The sequence below is a fragment of the Thermobia domestica genome, chromosome 16, assembly GCF_964235325.1.
Source record: "Thermobia domestica chromosome 16, izTheDome1.hap1.1, whole genome shotgun sequence".
NCBI classification, from domain to species: Eukaryota; Metazoa; Arthropoda; class Insecta; order Zygentoma; family Lepismatidae; genus Thermobia; species Thermobia domestica.
The window spans coordinates 33,226,203-33,245,620 of NC_137469.1; the positions used below are offsets into that span (position 1 = coordinate 33,226,203).

Genomic DNA, 19,418 nt, shown 5'->3' on the forward strand with positions numbered 1-19,418 from the left:
TAGTTGTTTCATCAGCTTGCTCCACAAATTCAATAAAATCATTATAAAATAATTGTTTTTCATCAAACGCGTCCATCTTCTATATGGGGCGTTTACACTTGGTCGATTTAGTCGCACGACTAAATCGACTCGCTGCGTTTGCCACTAAATCGAAGTAACTAGTCCGAATCAGATCGATGGATGTGTTCAATTATTTCAACCACAGAAAATAGAACGTCTTTTAATTCAGTTGCCAGTCGATTAGTCGCTTTCGATCAACAAGCGATTAAGTTGAATTCCCGTTTACACGGTCGATTAAGTTGAAAGTGACGTCAATTCAACTGAATCGAACGCAAATCGACTAAGTGTAAACGCCCCAATAACAAAACAGACTGCTACGGGCTAGCAAGGAGTACTTTGGATCTCTCGCATCTAACCCATCGACTTTCGGGAAGGTTGCGGGCTTGTTCGGTCCTATGAGAGAATTCTGAAACGGAAATTATAAAGTATCCCGTAAGTAACTATAAATATAATTCTAAATAGCACAGACAAGAATGGTATTGGTTTTCAAACGTAACGCTGAGCAACAATGGAAATTATTGTGACACTTATGGGGCGTTTACACTTGGTCGATTTAGTCGCACGACTAAATCGACTCGCTGCATTTGCCACTAAATCGAAGCAACTAGGCCGAATCAGATCGATGGATGTGTTCAATTATTTCAACCACAGAAAATAGAACGTCTTTCAATTCAGTTGCCAGTCGATTAGTCGCCTTCGATCAACAAGCGATTAAGATGAAGTCCCGTTTACACGGTCGATTAAGTTGAAAGTGACGTCAATTCAACTGAATCGAACGCAAATCGACTAAGTGTAAACGCCCCATTAGATTCACCTGCGGAATTTCATTGTGCACTATAGTTTCACTCAATGGTAATAACCACCGTTTACCCTATCTTCTGCAAGTACACCTTGCCAGTGTCAGTTTTCCAATCGAATAAAAGTTTGTAAGGTATTTGGAGACAATCTGGCCACAGAATAATATAGTAATTGTAAGGTAAAGGTGGTATCCAGATTCTAGTTCTGTATGGTTTTACCAACACTTTGAAGATTGTAATTAGAAAAGTTTTAAATAATAAAGAACAACTAAGCTCAGAGGAGAAATCTAATAAAATCACACTAAATAAACTAGAAAAAGCAAAAGTACAAGTGACAATAATCTGTGGTGTTACAGCTGCGAACAAAAGACGGAGCCCAAGCGTTGTATTTGTTTTCCTTCCTTCTAAATTATTTTGAAGGAATGAACTTGTAAACAAGGAGTGTAAAAGTTATTTTCTTCACAAATTTGAAATTATGCACAGTTTAAATCGATAAATCATCGTAACAAAATTATTAACTATGTTTCGTAAGCTGTTTTCCCCATTTGTATTTCAGTAGCGAATGCTTGCTAAAATGTAATAAGCCCCTTTACGGTCGGCTGGGTATGTCGGAAAACGTCATTCCAATCAAGGTACGATCATTCTTGATAAACTGTCTTTGTTTCTGGTATTTGTTGAATTAAAAGGGAAACTAGAGTAATGCACTTATCTGTTTATTTTTTTCGTATGTGCATTTAAGTTTAGCGAATTTATTTTGGAAGAATTCTACAACAGTTATTTTCTTTTTCACGCTGTCGGTAGAATTCTTCACATCCTACGCATTAGATGTTGATCGGATACTGTTACAGGTTAGTGCAATTTATCGCTTTAATACACACTAATGCTTATGAATTTCTAATACCAAAACTTACTTTTCAAGGTATTTATGTACGTACTATTAGCATACAAAGACACCTGTCATACTTAATGGGTAGCAACTAACATCCAGCTGTTCCATAATCAAGAGTTGATCATTTGCTTTTATAGACTATTTAAATTATAAGATTATTCTGTATATTGATTCGATTCGCGAGGGACACTGATTTCCACAACGCACAAGTCAGTGTCCTGACCATTTTATTTCAACCTCGTGGGATTTTAATTCGATATTTACTCCGTGGTGCCGACGCAGTTCATATATCTATAGATTTGTAAAATTTACAGGAATATCTAATGTTACTTCAAAAGAGGGGTGTATAAATAATCAAAATGGTGAACATTTAGTTATGGCACACCACTCGAAATGATTATAATTCTTTCACCAATTTCCTGCGTATTCTCTGCTAAGTGATTTGCGCTGGACGACATGAATATATCTTGCTTGGCATCGATAAAATTGAAGGGGGCCGTTAGAAGTAATTGTTGAAAAATTACAATTCTTTTATGATTGCGTATAAATACGGCATCCGGATGTACGATATAAAAACTATGGCAAAAATCAACCTGTGATAAGGTGTCCACTAAGGAAATGCACGAATCCTATCTGAGTCAAGGCAGGACGAAGCTGGGGGGCCCGCGCGAAGGTGCGTCCTAAGGGAGCAGACGCGTCAGCAACAGTGAATGTACGCCTAAGCGAAGGTAGTAATAAACAAGTGGGTTTTGGCAATGATAGGAGCTTCAATAGCATTTGTCATGATTTCATATTAGTAGCGCTCCACTTGTAAACATAAAACAACAGCTTCTGTACACTGTGCAGAAATAGACCACCGGTGGATGAGTGAAAATTCGTTGTGTTCGTTTAATAATGGGAAATCTTTTGAAAAACCAAAGTTGGAGTTTTCGCACGTAATTATTATTATTATTATTATTATTATTATTATTATTATTATTATTTATGTCAAAGTTCTCGTTTTGATTGTATGCACTCGTAATGTATGAGGTTTGACAGACAAGGTTGTAAAACACAGGTGTCCCTTCCCATTTAGCTGTAATAAAGACACAAAACAACGTGCCCTGCGGGGGCTCTAACCCGTCTTCACTCGCTTCTCAATATTATGTGAATTAAATATTAAACTTCAACACAGAAAGGAACCAATCTAGCTACTAACGTACATGAGGGGGACCTGTGTTCTAGAACCATCTCGCTTTGACAATTAATGCAGTGCTGGTACTCTTGGACTGCTAATAACAGAAAGTTGTTACCGGTTGAGATTATTGCTATGATATTCTTTTCCACGACGTATGAAGATTTGGTAAATAGAGCATCTATGCTCTTTTAAACATCGGTCAGAGCATCTGTTCCTTTCTAAACTTCGGTCAAAGGATCTGTGCCCTTCTAAACATCACACAGGACACTCAGGTTCTCATTTCATGGACTTTATATAGAACAAATGGCGAACGCTAAGTTTCGCTATAAGTTCTGGAAGTCACCAACAGAGACTTACTGAGATGATCAGAAGTCTTAACCACGTGGTCATGCGTTTGAATGATACACTCGAATTTGTGATGAGTGTGAAGAGTTTTCTGATGGCCCCCAGCAGTGGACTTCTTTCAATCAGTGTTCAGAGAATAATGTGAAGAATGTTCGCGAACTCTTTGAAGTCTGATCGTCGCATGACCTTTCAACCGTTTTTCCGTTATGATATGACAGAGAGTGTGTAGATTTGAAAATATTTCCCTAAATGATAACAATTACTGAAATTATTGATATTTAACCCAATTGTTTTCTCGTTAAAAACTTATATATATTATGCATGTTAAGAGTACTTGTAATGTTTATTATGTGATAGTGTGATTTCCAGCATCGTTTTAAAGTAAACATTATTGTTGCACGTGCTGGGAAAAGTTGTTTAGTTTGAGATATTAGCTTCACTACCTAGTAGAAAGATACATTAATGTTTTCATTTTGTTTAGACAGTCCTATATAATATGGAAAATAAAATTTAAAAAAACATACCTTGCGTTGATTTCTTTTATATGTCACCCTAATATTTCTCGTCCTTTACATTGGAAGCATCGTTTGAGGAAACAGTCTCTAAAGAAAGAAAAAAAAAAGTCAAAATTCTATTAACATACCAAATTATCTTCTTCCTTGTATCCAACTTCTAATTTTTAAATTTCAGCTGCAAAATTCTTGTTAGTATATACACTCTGTAATGAAAATTGTATGTGCAGGTCATTGTTTTTTTTTTTTTTTTTTTTTTTTTTTTTTTTTTTTTTTTTTTTTTAATGTCCCTGAAAAGTAGTAATTCTTTGATCTATTTCACCATAAATCGTAGTATCGAGTTCCTGAAGTGAAATTGTTGGAACGCCATTATTAAAAATTACGAAACTAACTAACTCTATGACCTATAGAACTCGAAGGTTCAATGCTGCGTTCACAAAAGCTCTCCACTAACTTCTGTCCTTAGCCAACTGGATCCAGTTTCTGCTTCGTATTCCTATGTCTGTGAGATCCATCTTAATATTGTCCTCCCATTTGCGCCCAGGTCTTCCTGACGGTCGTTTTTCGATTGGTCTTTCAGTTAAGACTTGAAAGCGTTCCTACTTTCTTCCATCCTAGCTACATGAACTGCCCACTTGAGCCTCATAGAGTTATAACCCTAACAGTGTTTGGTATATGGTATAAATTATGAAGTTTCCGCCATTTCCGTTCCTCCTGAGTCCAAATATTCTTCTCAGGATTTTATTCTCAGATACTTTGAGTCTGCGTTCTTCCCTCAGAGTAAGCGACCATGTTTTGCAATCACACAGAACAACAGGCATAATTATCGTTTTATATATTTTAAGCTTCAAATTCCTCGACAGAATTCGCGATAACAGATTTTGAACTGAATAATAACACGAATTCCCTACTATTAGTCGACATTTAATTTCTTCATGAATATGGATGAAAGATCACTGAAAACAAATTTACTTATTTTGGTCGAGATTTTTAAGCGGATTTTTTGTTATTTCGTAGATAACAAATGTGGTTCCACCTTCTATCTAAAGAACATTTTCCAGCATTTAATCCTGGCGTCTTGGTCCTAATAAAGTATGATTCATACGTAACGTTCTCAATTTGTGATGAAGTTAATGGCGTAATTTTACCGTTTTAATGGTTTGCCTCGTAGCTGCTAAATGTTTGGATAAACCCGAGAGTCTCTAATATGTAGTTATTATAATCTCCTCTTTTTTTTTTTTTTTTTTTTTTGTGTGTGTGTGTGTGTGTGTGTTTGGTTGGTTGGTTGGTTTTGTTTTGTTTTGTTTTGGTAGTCGTAGGGTCACATATGAAAGAAACCAATGCAAGGTATGTTTTTATTTTCTATAATAGAAAGATAGTGTATCCAAAAAGCAAGAGTTGATGTAAATGTTGTTAATATCCAATACGGACATACTGCTTTTGCGCTCACCTTGTCAATATTCAATTTATCATTGTACATGGTCTTATTTCCAGTGGTTGAGCTGTGAGTGTCTTTGGATGTTTAAATTACCGTAGCTAAATGAAATTTCAATTTTGGGGACCAGTTAACTTATTTGTATAAAGGTAAGATTAGTTTGATTTCAATCAGTCTTGTCACTTAGGTTAATAACTGTGTCGTATGTACTTTTAAAGTATTTTGTTCGAGGCCGAGAAAACAGTGCTTACGCATCGGTAAATGATATGGCAGTTGACTGGAAGCCCCGTTTGGGTCTGTAAATAGTATATAATTGACAGTAAAAATCATTGAGAATTTCTGTTTTCGTACATTTGAAAAATAATGTAATTAAAATTGAATGAAAATCAAAATTCTTATTTTTTTTTCTCGCTATTAGCCGAAGGAGCCGCCCGGTTATTACCGACAAGTACTGAACGTAACGCGTCAAAATGCGACGAAGACTACATTTATAGCCGCTGATCGAACTACCTACGCAATATAGGATACGATCCTTTTCTCAGTGATTCAAGTGTCGTTGCTGTACTGTCAAATGCAGTTACGATTTTTTTTTATTAATTCCGAATACAATATACAGGGTGTCGCAGGAGGAAGGGACAATATTTGGGGAAGTGGTAGTATAAGTGATTCTAAGCAAAAAAGTTCATTTGAACATAGGTCGTAATCTCAACAGTTTGAGAGCTGCAGGTTGTGAACCATTTTTGACTTTGTTGCGTATTGTTCACCCTGTAACTATTTTACAGAGGTAAGACAGAGAGGATTTGAAAGGTGATGGAATGACCTTTCCAACGGTATGCAACATGTGACAGTGTTATTTTTGGAAGGGAAGCTATTGAGGGAAATTTGAGAATGTTAAGGTTATTTAAATAAATTGGATTGCAACACTGATTCCAAATATCCCTCAATAACTTCTCTTTCAAAGATACCACTGCCACATATTGCATATCGTTGGAAAGGTCATTCCATTACCTTTCAAATCCGCTATGTGGCACCTCTGTAGAATAACTACAGGGTGAGGAATACGCAATATAAAGTAAATAATGGTTCACAATCTGTAGCTCTTAAACCGTAGAGAATAGGACCTATGTTCATATAAACTTTTTTGCTTAGAATCACCCATACTACCATTTCCCAAAATATTGTCCCTTCCTCCTGGGACACCGTGTATAATTTTTGTGTAGACACTACAGTGAATGTACATTAATTACCAACGTCATAAAAACAAGTAGCGGAGTCACGTGTATACCACATGAAGGAGTTTAGTTTGTATGGTATGGTATTTTTTTCAATTAATATTGAAACCAGAAGTAGTATTATATTTCTACCATTTCCGGTCCTAGTAGAGAGAGATGGAAATGGCATATATTATTGAGACGCTAAATTAATTGGAGAAAACGGCTTCTCTCTGTCTATTACAGTTTTTTCTCTATAGCGATTAATGTGAGAACCGGAAGTGATTGATTTCTACCACTTTCGATTTGAATAGAGGAATGATGCTTATTATTAGGACACTAAATCGAGTTCCATGAAACAGCTCCTCATTGTCTCGTATCATTTTTGCCTATATGGATCAACATTGAAATCTGAAGTTGTAGTGAATTTCTGTCACTACCAGTTCTAGTAGAGAGTTAAGGTTGGGGTTGAAATATATGTTCTTGGAACGCTGAATTGATTGTAAGAAATCCCTTCTCACTATTTATTACTTTTTTCTTTCTTTATAGTGAACAACGTAAAAACTCATATGGTTGATTTCTAACGTTGATCCTCTACATCCTGGGAAGGGGGGCTCGGTAGCCAGTGGTAGAGCGTTCACCTCCGGTACTTGGGGTCCTTGGTTCGATCCCAGCTCGCGCCATGTGGACTTTGTGGTGGACAAACACCGTGCTCGTGGGTTTTCTCCCGTTTCTTCATCCCACCATTTCATTCAATTCTCATCATCAACGTCTCCTTTAGCCTAACCGGCATAAACGTGGGACGTAAAACTTAAAGATTTCATTTCATTTTCCTCTACATCCTGGGCCAAAATTGTTGGTGATCTATTATTAAGTAGTTCTTGAGGGTTTCTTTTTTCTCCCGGACGAACGGGTGAACACAAGGGCAGAACAAATATACAAAGGAATTTTGATAAACCAAACTCCTTAGAAATAATGAATGTTAATGTTTTATTAAATAGTTTTTTTTAAGTTAAAAAAAGACATTTTATATATTTCAATTATAATGTTATATTTTGCTGTTCCTAATTCGGATGCTTTCTCGACCAATTTCTGCAGAATTTACCAATAATTCAAAACAAAAGAAACGCACGATATATAATAAGTGTTTAAAACAGCGAATGCCCATGTGTATTTTTGCAGGTTTATGCTATCAAGTGAAATTTCCGAATTGTATTCGTAAATGTAACCTTCATTTTTCTTGGATCATGCGTTGTTCTGTTGTGCCAGATATACTTATATTTTTATGATTCTTATTTCATTTCTTTCCAAAGAAAGGTAAGAAAAAATTCGGGTCTTTTGCGTGAAATGCAATAAGGTTTCACAGAAGAAACAAATGCTAAGCTATGTGCTAATGTGAATGTTAGCAATTCTATACTTTTGGAAACAAATAAAATCCTTGTGGGACGAGTAAAGAATCATTTCGAAAATTTCGAGTGAATTCGTAATATATATATATATATATATAAACATATTTTTGGATGTTTTGCTAAAGGAAGGCCTGTGTACGGAAAATGGTATTTCGCTAACCATTAAGAAAGGTTAAGTATATGTGCAGATGGTACTCGTTTACATAACGATATAAAGCAAACATTGGAAGAGCGCTAGAAAATTAGGGAATAGTTGTAAATGTATGTTATATAAATAATTTTAAGAAATACGGAAGTAATGGATGATACGGCGGTTATAGTGCCCGAGTCCAGAAGATGGGATTTCTGAAATCTGAATTCTGTTATCTAGAAATACCAGGTATATATTAAACACTATCACTGTGGGAGATGTGAAATCAGGGCCAGTTTTAGGAGGGTTACACCGGAGTATACGCACCCCCCCCCCCCCTTCACTGTAAATATACACTATCTAAAATGAGAACCTAGCAGTGAAAAAGCAACGTTCTCAGAAACTTTCTGCTGTCATGTGTCCGTTTGAGGCTTTAAAAAAAAGTTTAGTTTTACAAAAGCAATAGTTTAATTCGATTTGATGAAGGTTGAAGGAAAAGGATTCACTGAACAAAGTAATATTCCTCATTCATACCACAGATGCCTAAATGAATTTAAAGGTTGAAGGAAAAGGATTCACTGAACAAAGTAATATTCCTCATTCACACCACAGATGCCTAAAGGAATTTAAAGGTTGAAGGAAAAGGATTCACTGAACAAAGTAATATTCCTCATTCACACCACAGATGCCTAAAGGAATTTAAAGGTTGAAGGAAAAGGATTCACTGAACAAAGTAATATTCCTCATTCACACCACAGATGCCTAAAGGAATTTAAAGGTTGAAGGAAAAGGATTCACTGAACAAAGTAATATTTCTCATTCACACCACAGATGCCTAAAGGAATTTAAAGGTTGAAGGAAAAGGATTCACTGAACAAAGTAATATTCCTCATTCACACCACAGATGCCTAAAGGAATTTAAAGGTTGAAGGAAAAGGATTCACTGAACAAAGTAATATTCCTCATTCACACCACAGATGCCTAAAGAAATTTAAAGGTTGAAGGAAAAGGATTCACTGAACAAAGTAATATTCCTCATTCACACCACAGATGCCTAAAGGAATTTAAAGGTTGAAGGAAAAGGATTCACTGAACAAAGTAATATTCCTCATTCACACCACAGATGCCTAAAGGAATTTAAAGGTTGAAGGAAAAGGATTCACTGAACAAAGTAATATTCCTCATTCACACCATAGATGCCTTAAGGCATTTAAAAACTTCAAAATTTAAATCAAATGTAGTGGTAGTTATTGGTGCACCCCGCTTCAAGTAATCCTGAATCCGGCCCTGTGTGAAATTATGATTTCCTTTAGATAGAGTTAAAATTGAGAGAAATTTGGAATTACCAAATTTCCATCGAGTTATTTCACTTTTCTTATTTTTTTCTTTCTTTTGTATTTGTAAATAGTATTTTGTATTATGTGAAAAATTGATAATTTATTACTCTTAATTTTATCAAACCAAAACTTCTTTATATATTTTTTCCCTGTTTGTTCGTGTTTCCACCCAGAAGACAACAAAAACCTGAAGAACTGCTTGATGGGTCACCATTAATTTTGGCCAGGGTGTAGAATGTCACAAGTTAGGAATCTGGTTCCCTGATGGAGGTGATATTCAAACCAAAAGTGGTAGAAATCAGCCATTTCCGGTTTTAACGTTGATCACTATAGAGTAAAAATGGTAATAAAAATGGCACGTTTTTTAATGGGACATTCTTGAACATCCACCATACAGCCTCAATTTCGCACCCAGTGATTACCATCTGTTCTATACTTAAAGAGACATGTGAGTGGGAGACACTTTAACCACAACAATGAGGTCTGGAAAAAACAAAGCGTGGTTCCAAATGTAAGCACTGGATTTTTATGATACTGAATTAAAAAAAAAAAAAAAAAAAAAACACCTCTTTCCGTATTTAAACAAATGTTTGGACAATGATGACACGTATGTACAGAAATAGCATCTCTATCAGTGTATTTAATTTAGCTTTTGTTGCGTCCAATGTATTTCTAGCATATTTTATTTTTCGTTTGTATCTTAAAACATAGTGCGCGAATGACAAACTAAGATATTTATTACATGCCATGTCTTTATATTGTAGAAATAAATTTTATTTATATTATTTATAACATAAAACTAATATGTAGATAATAATTAGTAGCTGTATTACAAGTACTTTTTACAACCTGTAATTGTTTTTCTTCAAAATATATTTATTTTCGAAAAGTCGGCCACTTCGCAATTAAATCAAGAAAAATATCTCAGAGTTTAACGTCCCACGATTATGCCCTTTAGGCTAAGGCAAGTAGACGATTAAGGCAAATGAATGATAATGGAAGAATTGGTAGAATGTGAATGTGGGAGGAAAGAGGGGGTACCCCGAGAAACCCCACGAGCACGATGTTGTCTACCACAAAGTATCTTGGCCGGGGATCGAACCAGAGTGAAGCGCTCTACCACTGAGCCGCCGTGCTCACTCATTTTCCAATGGAATTTATAAAGCCAATCTTAGGCACGTTTCACGCCAAATTAAGATTTATGGTATTTGCTTGTTAGTTTGTTTGAGTTCTGTTTACTGTTGTACTATAGGCTATTACTCTCAGTGTACCGTTTCTATACCAGAGAACGTTTCCATGCAGAATTGACGCGGTATATTTTCGTCGTTCCGAATCGGCTTTATGTGATACACCCTATATACTGTACTTTTACAAATAGAAGCCATCAGTTTTTAAGTCACTGGCTTAAAATGTTAATTTGGTAAAATATATATATATATATATATATATATATATATATATATATAAACAACCTCCAACCGTCGTGCCTAATTTGCATGGGGATGACGTTATTATTGACGCTTGGAGATCGCTACTACTCACCATCTGAAATGAGTAGGTTCGAAGTGGGAGCAGAGAAAAACCACACAAACTGAGCTTTCATTCAAATAACTGTATTATTCAAAAATATCAAGTGTGAATGTAAGTTAGTGTTGAGTGAGTGTAACACGTCAGATCACATATCGACAGCATCAAAGAATTCCGTCACGAATAATTCGTACATAGCTGAGATACACATACCTTGCTGATTGATGACTGCCTGGACTGGATGTTGATGTTTCTGTGATACAGGATCTCTCTTACTGCAAATAGTCGGCGAACTGTAGAGTCCGACTATAACCCAACCATCCTCCAAGTTAATGGTTGAAATAGAAATAATAGATCTTCCTAGATCTATTCCGCTGAATTGGACTTGCAGCTGACTACTCAACTGCGATGAGCTCTCAAGTGGTTCTCTCTAACGATCCTCCACTTCTGATCCTAATCCTCTCTGACCAGAGGTTTTTATTCTCCTTTCCAGACGTTCTGGAATTCTCTTCGTTGATCTTTTGTTTATCTCAGCTATTGGTAAAACATTGGTTTCACCCGAATTACATCGTGACCAAATTCCCAGACCAACCATTTTCTGCAAGTCTGACGGTTATGCCACAGTCAAAGTGTGTCACTGTTACGTACAGAGTTTCACATTGATGACATTTCATTATTTTTAAACATAACATTGCAAATCATAATAAACATGTAAACTGACGACTTAGCGTCTAGCCATAACACAACAATTACATTTAACGCATTTACAAATTATTGACATACGTCAACAAATAAATACAAGCACGTGTTTATACTACATAATAACATTTCATTACTATAATTCAGTATTTTGATACAACTTTTAATAACTGTGATTTTCTATCACCAAAATAATATGACCCAAAACCATATATCTCTACAATATATATAAAACTGTTTGATAATTACACATAGATTCTTAGATTTTACTGTTATTTTTCAGCCACTTCAAAATGGAAGACACATTATTAGCTGCTGGTATAGAACATTTATCCATGAGTTCAGCTTCCGATGATGGTAATCACTCAGAAGATGGCTGTCAGGATATGAGTGGTTGGAGCTTAAACACACTTCCTGTTGAGGTAGTTTTCCATTTTAATATTTTAATTTGAGGTGTTGTTTAAAAAAGAAAGCAAATAGAAATTACTATCTTGGAAGATTAAAGAGATAAGTCTGCATTCGCCTGTCGTGTGGGTATCTCATCTCCTTCCGGATTGGATTTCTGAAAGACCACTTGGCCAAATCTTTCCAAGCGAGTGTTCTTGATGTCTTATCCTCAAAATTTGGTTTCTTTTATAATTAAGTACAAAGCAAGGAAAATCAAGTTATGTGAAGTTTTGAGAAATTAAGAAAGAAAAGTTATATTTAGTATAAAGTATCTCACAGACTAATAATAAGATTAGTACTCATCGGTGCACTGATTAGCATTCATGTAGACGTTTCAGTTGTGATTTTTCGTCATTCGCAGTACGTATCCATTAACCATTTTAGATTTTTGGAATTTTTGCGGGGGGAAATGTTGATTTTTAGTTAAGTAGCTACTAGTTCACAGGGCCATACTGGCTAAGCGGGAAACCGAGAAATTTCCCGGTGGGCCCGGACGTGAATTTTTTTACTAGACTCTCCTCTTCGTATCGTAAGTAGCGGTATATGTGCAAAAAAGTACTCCTCACGCACTCCTCGTATACATGAGTAACGGAACGGAGGACGATAACACGTCAGGTATTGGCATACAGTCAGCTATCCCAAACCAGCATTGCCAACTCACAACAGCCCTTCACATTTCTCGTAATTCAACCCTTGAAAAGTTCCTGATTTTCCATTCTGCTTTATAATTTTGCTGATATTGAAGTATTCAGCTAAACTGAAATCTCAAATAATGCCATAACTTGAATCAAAATAATAATTTACATTTTACAGCCTCGTTGTTTTCCGTATAGAAAATATACAGTCCGGATTAAAACCATTGCGGGCCCTGGAGCGGGAAAATACAAGGTGGGCCTCATCAAAACTTCTATGATGTGCCCTCTCAACATGTTCAAAAGGTCCATGAATTACACAGAAGTGACTCATGTCATGTTTTTTAAACTTCTATGGTGAAAATGTTTTCAGTAATTTTTTAAAAAATCTTTGGGGTCCCCTCGTTCACGGAATCCGGAATTAAAAGACGAAAACTTGATCCGAGTAACACTCCCGGACTCACTTTTATTGTCGGGGGGCAGTACGCACACTCATGTCCAAAATTATTGTCGCATGTCTATAAATGTGTTTTTCTAGGAATATAATTTGATGACGAATTCGCCCGGTATTTCTTATAATGTTAGTATGTGTATAATCGGCAAAGACATGTATATGGCAAATTTTATGTCAAAAGAGCATTAAATAAGAACAATAAAACGAAAATAAAACTTTCTTTTCCATTTAGCAGCATCTTGTTTTCCACATCCTAATTTTTATATTTATAATTCTTTTCCTATGAAATTTACCACAAATATACATTTTCCGATTATACACATAGTACCAGTATTAAAAGTACCCTGCAAAATCATTATCAAATTATATTCTTACAAGAAGACAGTTATAGATATGCGAAAATCATTTTGGACATGAGTGTACATGTAAGTTGCCCCCGTAGAAAGTACCTTCTCGGTAAGCCCTTGGGTTGCAGTACTGCCCTGCTTGTTCAAGACTTTTTATTCGGGTATCACGGTTTATAATGTCATTTTCCTAAAAATGAAACAAGATTTTAATTATATCTTGCGAGAGAAGGGGGAGTTTTGGAGAAAATGGAGACATTTCCTTCCCAAAAATCCCTTTTTTGAAGTAGTATACAGCATGGGTAATGAGATGTAGATCAACATTATGATTAAGTCTTTTATTTAACTGCAATGTTGTCCAAAGATAAAAAAATATGTCAATCAATAGATCTCATTGTGCTAAATATAGTAACATGCTTTTAAAGATCAATTCTCATGCGTAGTTTTTGAGAAAATCGAGAAAAGGAAATTTTTATGGAGTTAAGGTTGGTTTAAAGGGACAAGTTTCGCCGATAGATGTCACTACAGTCTTCGTATCTCTCTTATGTATTTTTTACCTTTCACGAAAATTCACGATTTTTCTTACATATTTCAACCTAGAGACTTCAAATTTTTAGAGAAGGAACTTCATAACCTAGCGAAGGCAACAATGTGTGCCGATTTTTTTATTTAGAATTTTCTTCATTGTTGGAATGGCTTGATTGTTGAAATGGATATTCAAACCTTTAACAATATAACTGTTTCAACAATGAAGAAAATTCTAAACAAAAAATCGGCACGGATTATGGTCTTCAATAGGTTGTGAAGTTCCTTGTGTAAAAATTTGAAGTCTCTAGGCTGAAATTTGTAAGAGAAACGTGAATTTTCGTGAAAGGTAAAAAATACATAAGAGAGATACGAAGACTGTAGTGACATCTACCGGCAAAGCTTGGCCCTTTATATCAACCTTAGAAAGGTATGTTATTCGTTGACAGTCTGATTCAATTGATAGTTTTTTTTGTTATTCTGGAATAGGTTATTCATTTATTTATATTCTGTATATGAAAAGTATACACTTCTAGAACCAGATTATGTCTATTCTTTGATTCTCCTCTGGCCCTGTGTAACGTAAGTTACTAACGCTCTTGTCTTCGGTGCGAGTGTCACGGATTCGATTCCCGGTGGGAACACTTGTTTGAAAAATTCGAAAAGCTTTTTCCGACCAGTCATCCTGAGTAAGGTTTTTCTGGGTTTTCTTCGTTCACACCAGACAAATGCCTGGATGGTACCTAACAGACAGCAGAGTTACTAGTGGTCAGGGAAGTCAGGAAAAACGGTGTAGGTCAGGGAAGATCAGGGAAAAAGACTGGAAATCAGGAAAAGTCAGGGAAATATTATAAAATATACTTTTCTAACATTAATTGTACACTATTTTCAGCTTAGTCAACCATTATATGGGACATTGTTCAGATTTTTATGGGAGGAAGGGACAAGTGGAATGTACGTATGAGCAATTGATTACTATTTGTCTCTATTGAATAACTATTCTAATATATAAATATGCACCGGTAAATTTTTATGGTGTTAAGGTTGGTTTAAAGGGACAAGTTTTGCCGATAGATGTCACTACAGTCTTCGTATCTCTCTTATGTATTTTTTACCTTTCACGAAAATTCACGATTTTTCTTACATATTTCAACCTAGAGACTTCAAATTTTTAGAGAAGGAACTTCATAACCTAGCGAAGGCAACAATGTGTGCCGATTTTTTTATTTAGAATTTTCTTCATTGTTGGAATGGCTTGATTGTTGAAATGGATATTCAAACCTTTAACAATATAACTGTTTCAACAATGAAGAAAATTCTAAACAAAAAATCGGCACGGATCTTCAATAGGTTATGAAGTTCCTTGTGTAAAAATTTGAAGTCTCTAGGCTGAAATTTGTAAGAGAAATCGTGAATTTTCGTGAAAGGTAAAAAATACATAAGAGAGAGTGACATTACCGGCAAAGCTTGGCCCTTTATATCAACCTTAAAAAAGTATGTTATTCGTTGGCCGTCTGATTCAATTGATACTTTTTTAGTTATTCTGGAATAGGCTGGTCCTGTGTAAGGTATTTATTCGTTATTTGTATGTCAACGTCATCTGATACCTGTCATGAAAGTCAGGGAATTTCCTGCCAAAGGTCAGGGGAAGTCAGGGAAATAGATTTCTCCAGATCAGTACGAACCCTGTACAGGTCCCAGATCGATTTCTTCCTTTCTCTTCCCTCGGGGGTGTGTGATCGCCGAAGGACGTAATCCCTCATACGTGACGGGTCAACATGGCTGTAGGTGCCGAAAGCTCGGAAAACTAATTCTTGGTCCTTTGATTCTCCTAATAATGACACAAACAAACACATATATAGTTCTAATATTGACACACATAATCCTAACAGAGACCTACATACAACTTATAAAGGTACATACTTTCCTGTATAGTTTTCCTTTTATTAGCGTAAGTGCTACTTCTGAATGTTATCACGTGCAGCTGTAATCCAACAAACACTTTTCTTTCTGTTTTCCAGATATTTTTGAATATATGTTCATACCTCGACGCAAAATTTGTGATTTGTACCATGAGACTTGTCTGCAAATATTTCAATGAGATAATCTCAGATGATTCGATATGGAAGTCGAGGATATCCAAACGTTTAAGCGGTCGTTATCCGTCTTTACCAGGTAGGTGAGAAATATACTGTTTATTTCAACTGTATAGCAGGTTATTCAAAGGAGCGTCCAATTGGCAATACAAGTTTGTATAAACAAGATTGAAAGAAAGAAAAAAAAAAATGTGGAATGAAACAGGATTGTGTTTGATGGAACTTCAACAATTTATAAGAACAGAGATGTAACCACGGAGGAGAAGGGAACAAATGAAGGGTAAGGGGAAAAAACAAGGAATGTCCATGTATGTGCTTTATCGGGTTCTTTGTCCTATCTCTTGGTGACTCTTGGTACTATTTGACTGTATATGTCATGCATGCGTAGATTTAAAAATGTCCATGTAAAAAGGGGCAAAAGGCTTGATTACCCTATTCTTTTTTACGCGGTTTAAAATATAAAAACGCCGTTTTCTCGAAAATGCAGTTTTGTGACATTCCTCCTTTTTTTCCCTTAACCTTCAAATAGAGTTCTCTGTTGTGTTTATATTAAACTTGGTTAGTACTTACAGGAAATGTCGAAAATAGAGTATGAAAGAACTACGTATTTAATTTTTTTGAACCCCACCAACCTACTTAAAATAATTAAAATAACTGAAGTTAATTATTCACTTTCATACTTTATTTTTCCTAATTTGATACATGTATTTGTCAGTTTATTACTATTCATAACAGTGCCTGAGTTTGACCTTGTTTTTCTTTGATTTTTATTTTTTTTTTTAACCATTTATATTTATATAAATGAAAAGTCAAACAGACTTACGTAACTAATTTTTGTTTCCTTCTAAATAGTTTATTGGTAGTCAGGGGCGCCCAAAGAAAATTTTCTAGGGAGGAGCCCATCTCCAATGTTGCTATGTTGCGTCTGGTATTTCTGGTATTTAATATACGTGGTTTGCTAAATTACGAATACATTTTCGTGAGCCAGAGGGAGAACCCGGGCCCCACCCTGCCCTCCCTTTCGGGCGCCCATAGCTACAGTTCTTTCTATGTGTGATTCCAACTTTAGACACTGTCAAAACCGTGTTGAAATAAGGTAGTGTACTGAAATGTAACTCTTTCAAGATGAGGAGTCACCGTTGATCAGTGGTAAGATGCTTGCCTCTGGTGCATAGGGTCCCTCGTTCGATCCCTAAATTTTTGGTGTACAACAACCGTGTCCGTGGGTTTTTCAGGGTACTACCATTTCCTCCATCATTCTCATTCCATAAATTTTTGCATCATCATTTAATCATCCATGAGCTCCTTCGTGGCTAAACGGTTAGCGTACATACCTTTGGCGTGGAAGGCCCGGGTTCGATTCACGCGGGAACACGTGGTTCGGATTCTACGTTAATCAATATCTCTACGTCTCATATAGTCTTGCTGCTAAACGGGACGTTAAACTCAAAATCAACTAAACTTAATCATCCATCTCCTTTAGCCTACCGCGGTGGCGCAGTGGTAGAGCTTTCGCCTCTGATGCATAGAGTCCTTGGTTCGATCCCAGCTCGCGCTAGGTGAACTTTGTGGTGGACAAACACCGTGTGCGTGGCTTTCTTCTGAGTTCTCCTGTTTCATCTCACTTTCGTCATTACATCATTTCATTCATTTCTGATTATCACCATCTCCTTTAGCCTAGCCGGCATAAACGTGGGACATAAAATTTAAAGATTTCATTTCATTTTCTTTTCCTTAGTCTAAAACGCATAATCGTGGGACGTCAAACTGAAATATTTCAATTCATTTCTTTGAAGATGGGCTGTCTTTTCCCAGAAGACAAGGTTTTCTTGGTGCTATTCCCTAATTCATAGAAAAAGCTCGCTTGGTTTTATTTTAAAACAAATCTCTAAAAAGTATAAAGCTTACTATAAAAAAGAAAAGAAAAAGAGATGGTTATGTCCGTCTTACTTGTCGTTTGTTACACGAGTAGTTGAGCTCGCCATTCTTCCGGAATGTGACAATAATAATCTATAGCAGTGGTCCTCAAACTTATTGTTACCGCGACCCACATTAAATAATGAAAAGTATTTTGTGGCCTACCTACTTTTATCCAAATACACATTAACATTCTACGTAATGGTGGTGTATTTGAAAGCAATTACATTTTGTAAATTATGTCTCTAATTCCAGTTCGTTCAATAACAGTCCATATGAGTGAGTAATATGAAATTTATTTCATGATGTTGTGAACACTTCGATATCAATCAGTGACGAACGATCAAGTGTAATGTAAATTTATCACTCAATAATTGTATCATACGGAATTGTACGCATGCGCGGAAAGGGCTAAAGTGTTTCCATAAAAAGGTAACACAGAGTTAAAACTACTCCCGACGGAATGCCGTACCCCGTGACAAATGTTGACTCACTCACTCTCTTTTCATTATTATCCAGCATCTCTACTGACTGTATGACAGAGCAGAGATCTGAGTAACCACATACCTTTTACCTCATTAAGAAACACTTCCAATTTTCATTTTACAATAGTACTTCGCAATATATTTTTCTTCATCAAAATAAAATTTTCATAAAAACAGGAAAACTTATCTCGACCCACTAAAAAAAAAAAAAAAAAAAAAAAAAAAAACACGTTCTGCGACCCACACTTTGAGAAACACTGATCTATAATATTATATGAAAGGGTAGAAGTGAGCGACTCATCATTGTCCATACCGTACTATTAAATAGAAACATAAAACTTGGACAGGAAATCCATTTTCTCATGAAACCAAGGAACGAGAAAGGCTTTTTGTAAATACATATCGTAAGGAGGTAAAAGAGATTCAAATTTTGTGCCAAAAAATAGTGTATCTCACGAATTCTGAAGTAAAAAAATATAAAACTAGCATATAAACTTGTTACTAAAAATAACTGAACACTTATTTTTTAGCGTTTTTTCAAAATTCCGTATCTAAAGGGGGAATGGGAGGCAATTTTCATGATCAATTCTCGCTGTTTATTCAGAAAATGCTCAACATAAGGATTTCCTTAAATTGTTGGTGCGAAATTCGGTATTTAACCTTTAGATGCATTTCGGGAGTCAAATTGATCCCTAAGGTATTCTCTTTTATATTTTAAGTGCAAGATTTTTTAAAAATCTTACTGGTTCTTTCTGACATCTTGCAGTAGGTTCTTCTGTATTATTATTTTATGTTTAGTTCATAATTTTATTTATAATAACGGTGTAGGAATGTAGTTATTACATGTACTACGTATTTCCATTTGGGCTGTTAATTTGACCTTTTTTTTTTTTTTTTTTTCAATTTTATTCTTTTTTGGTGGAATTTTGTACAAAGTTTCATACGTAAGTTATGACAGTTACTACACTGTCTTTTATAAGCACAAGAAGA

At 35.5% G+C, this 19,418-nt stretch overlaps 1 protein-coding gene across 3 annotated transcripts in view; it reads left to right on the top strand.

Moving 5' to 3' along the window:
* The first annotated feature begins 1,191 nt into the window (after positions 1-1,191).
* The window catches only part of LOC145672979 (F-box/WD repeat-containing protein 9-like), a 64,556-nt gene continuing 46,329 nt past the window's right edge, over positions 1,192-19,418 (top strand). Inside the window, exons 1-4 of one of the 3 annotated variants that reach the window (XM_081742260.1) lie at positions 1,192-1,489; positions 5,275-5,364; positions 11,812-11,950; positions 15,952-16,105. In XM_081742260.1, coding sequence (XP_081598386.1) covers positions 11,822-11,950; positions 15,952-16,105 — 283 coding nt within the window. In that variant the 5' untranslated portion in view covers positions 1,192-1,489; positions 5,275-5,364; positions 11,812-11,821. Of the gene's footprint in view, positions 1,490-1,554; positions 1,706-5,274; positions 5,365-11,811; positions 11,951-15,951; positions 16,106-19,418 lie in introns of those variants that run through there. The other 2 variants (XM_081742261.1, XM_081742262.1) reach the window with 2 other exon arrangements.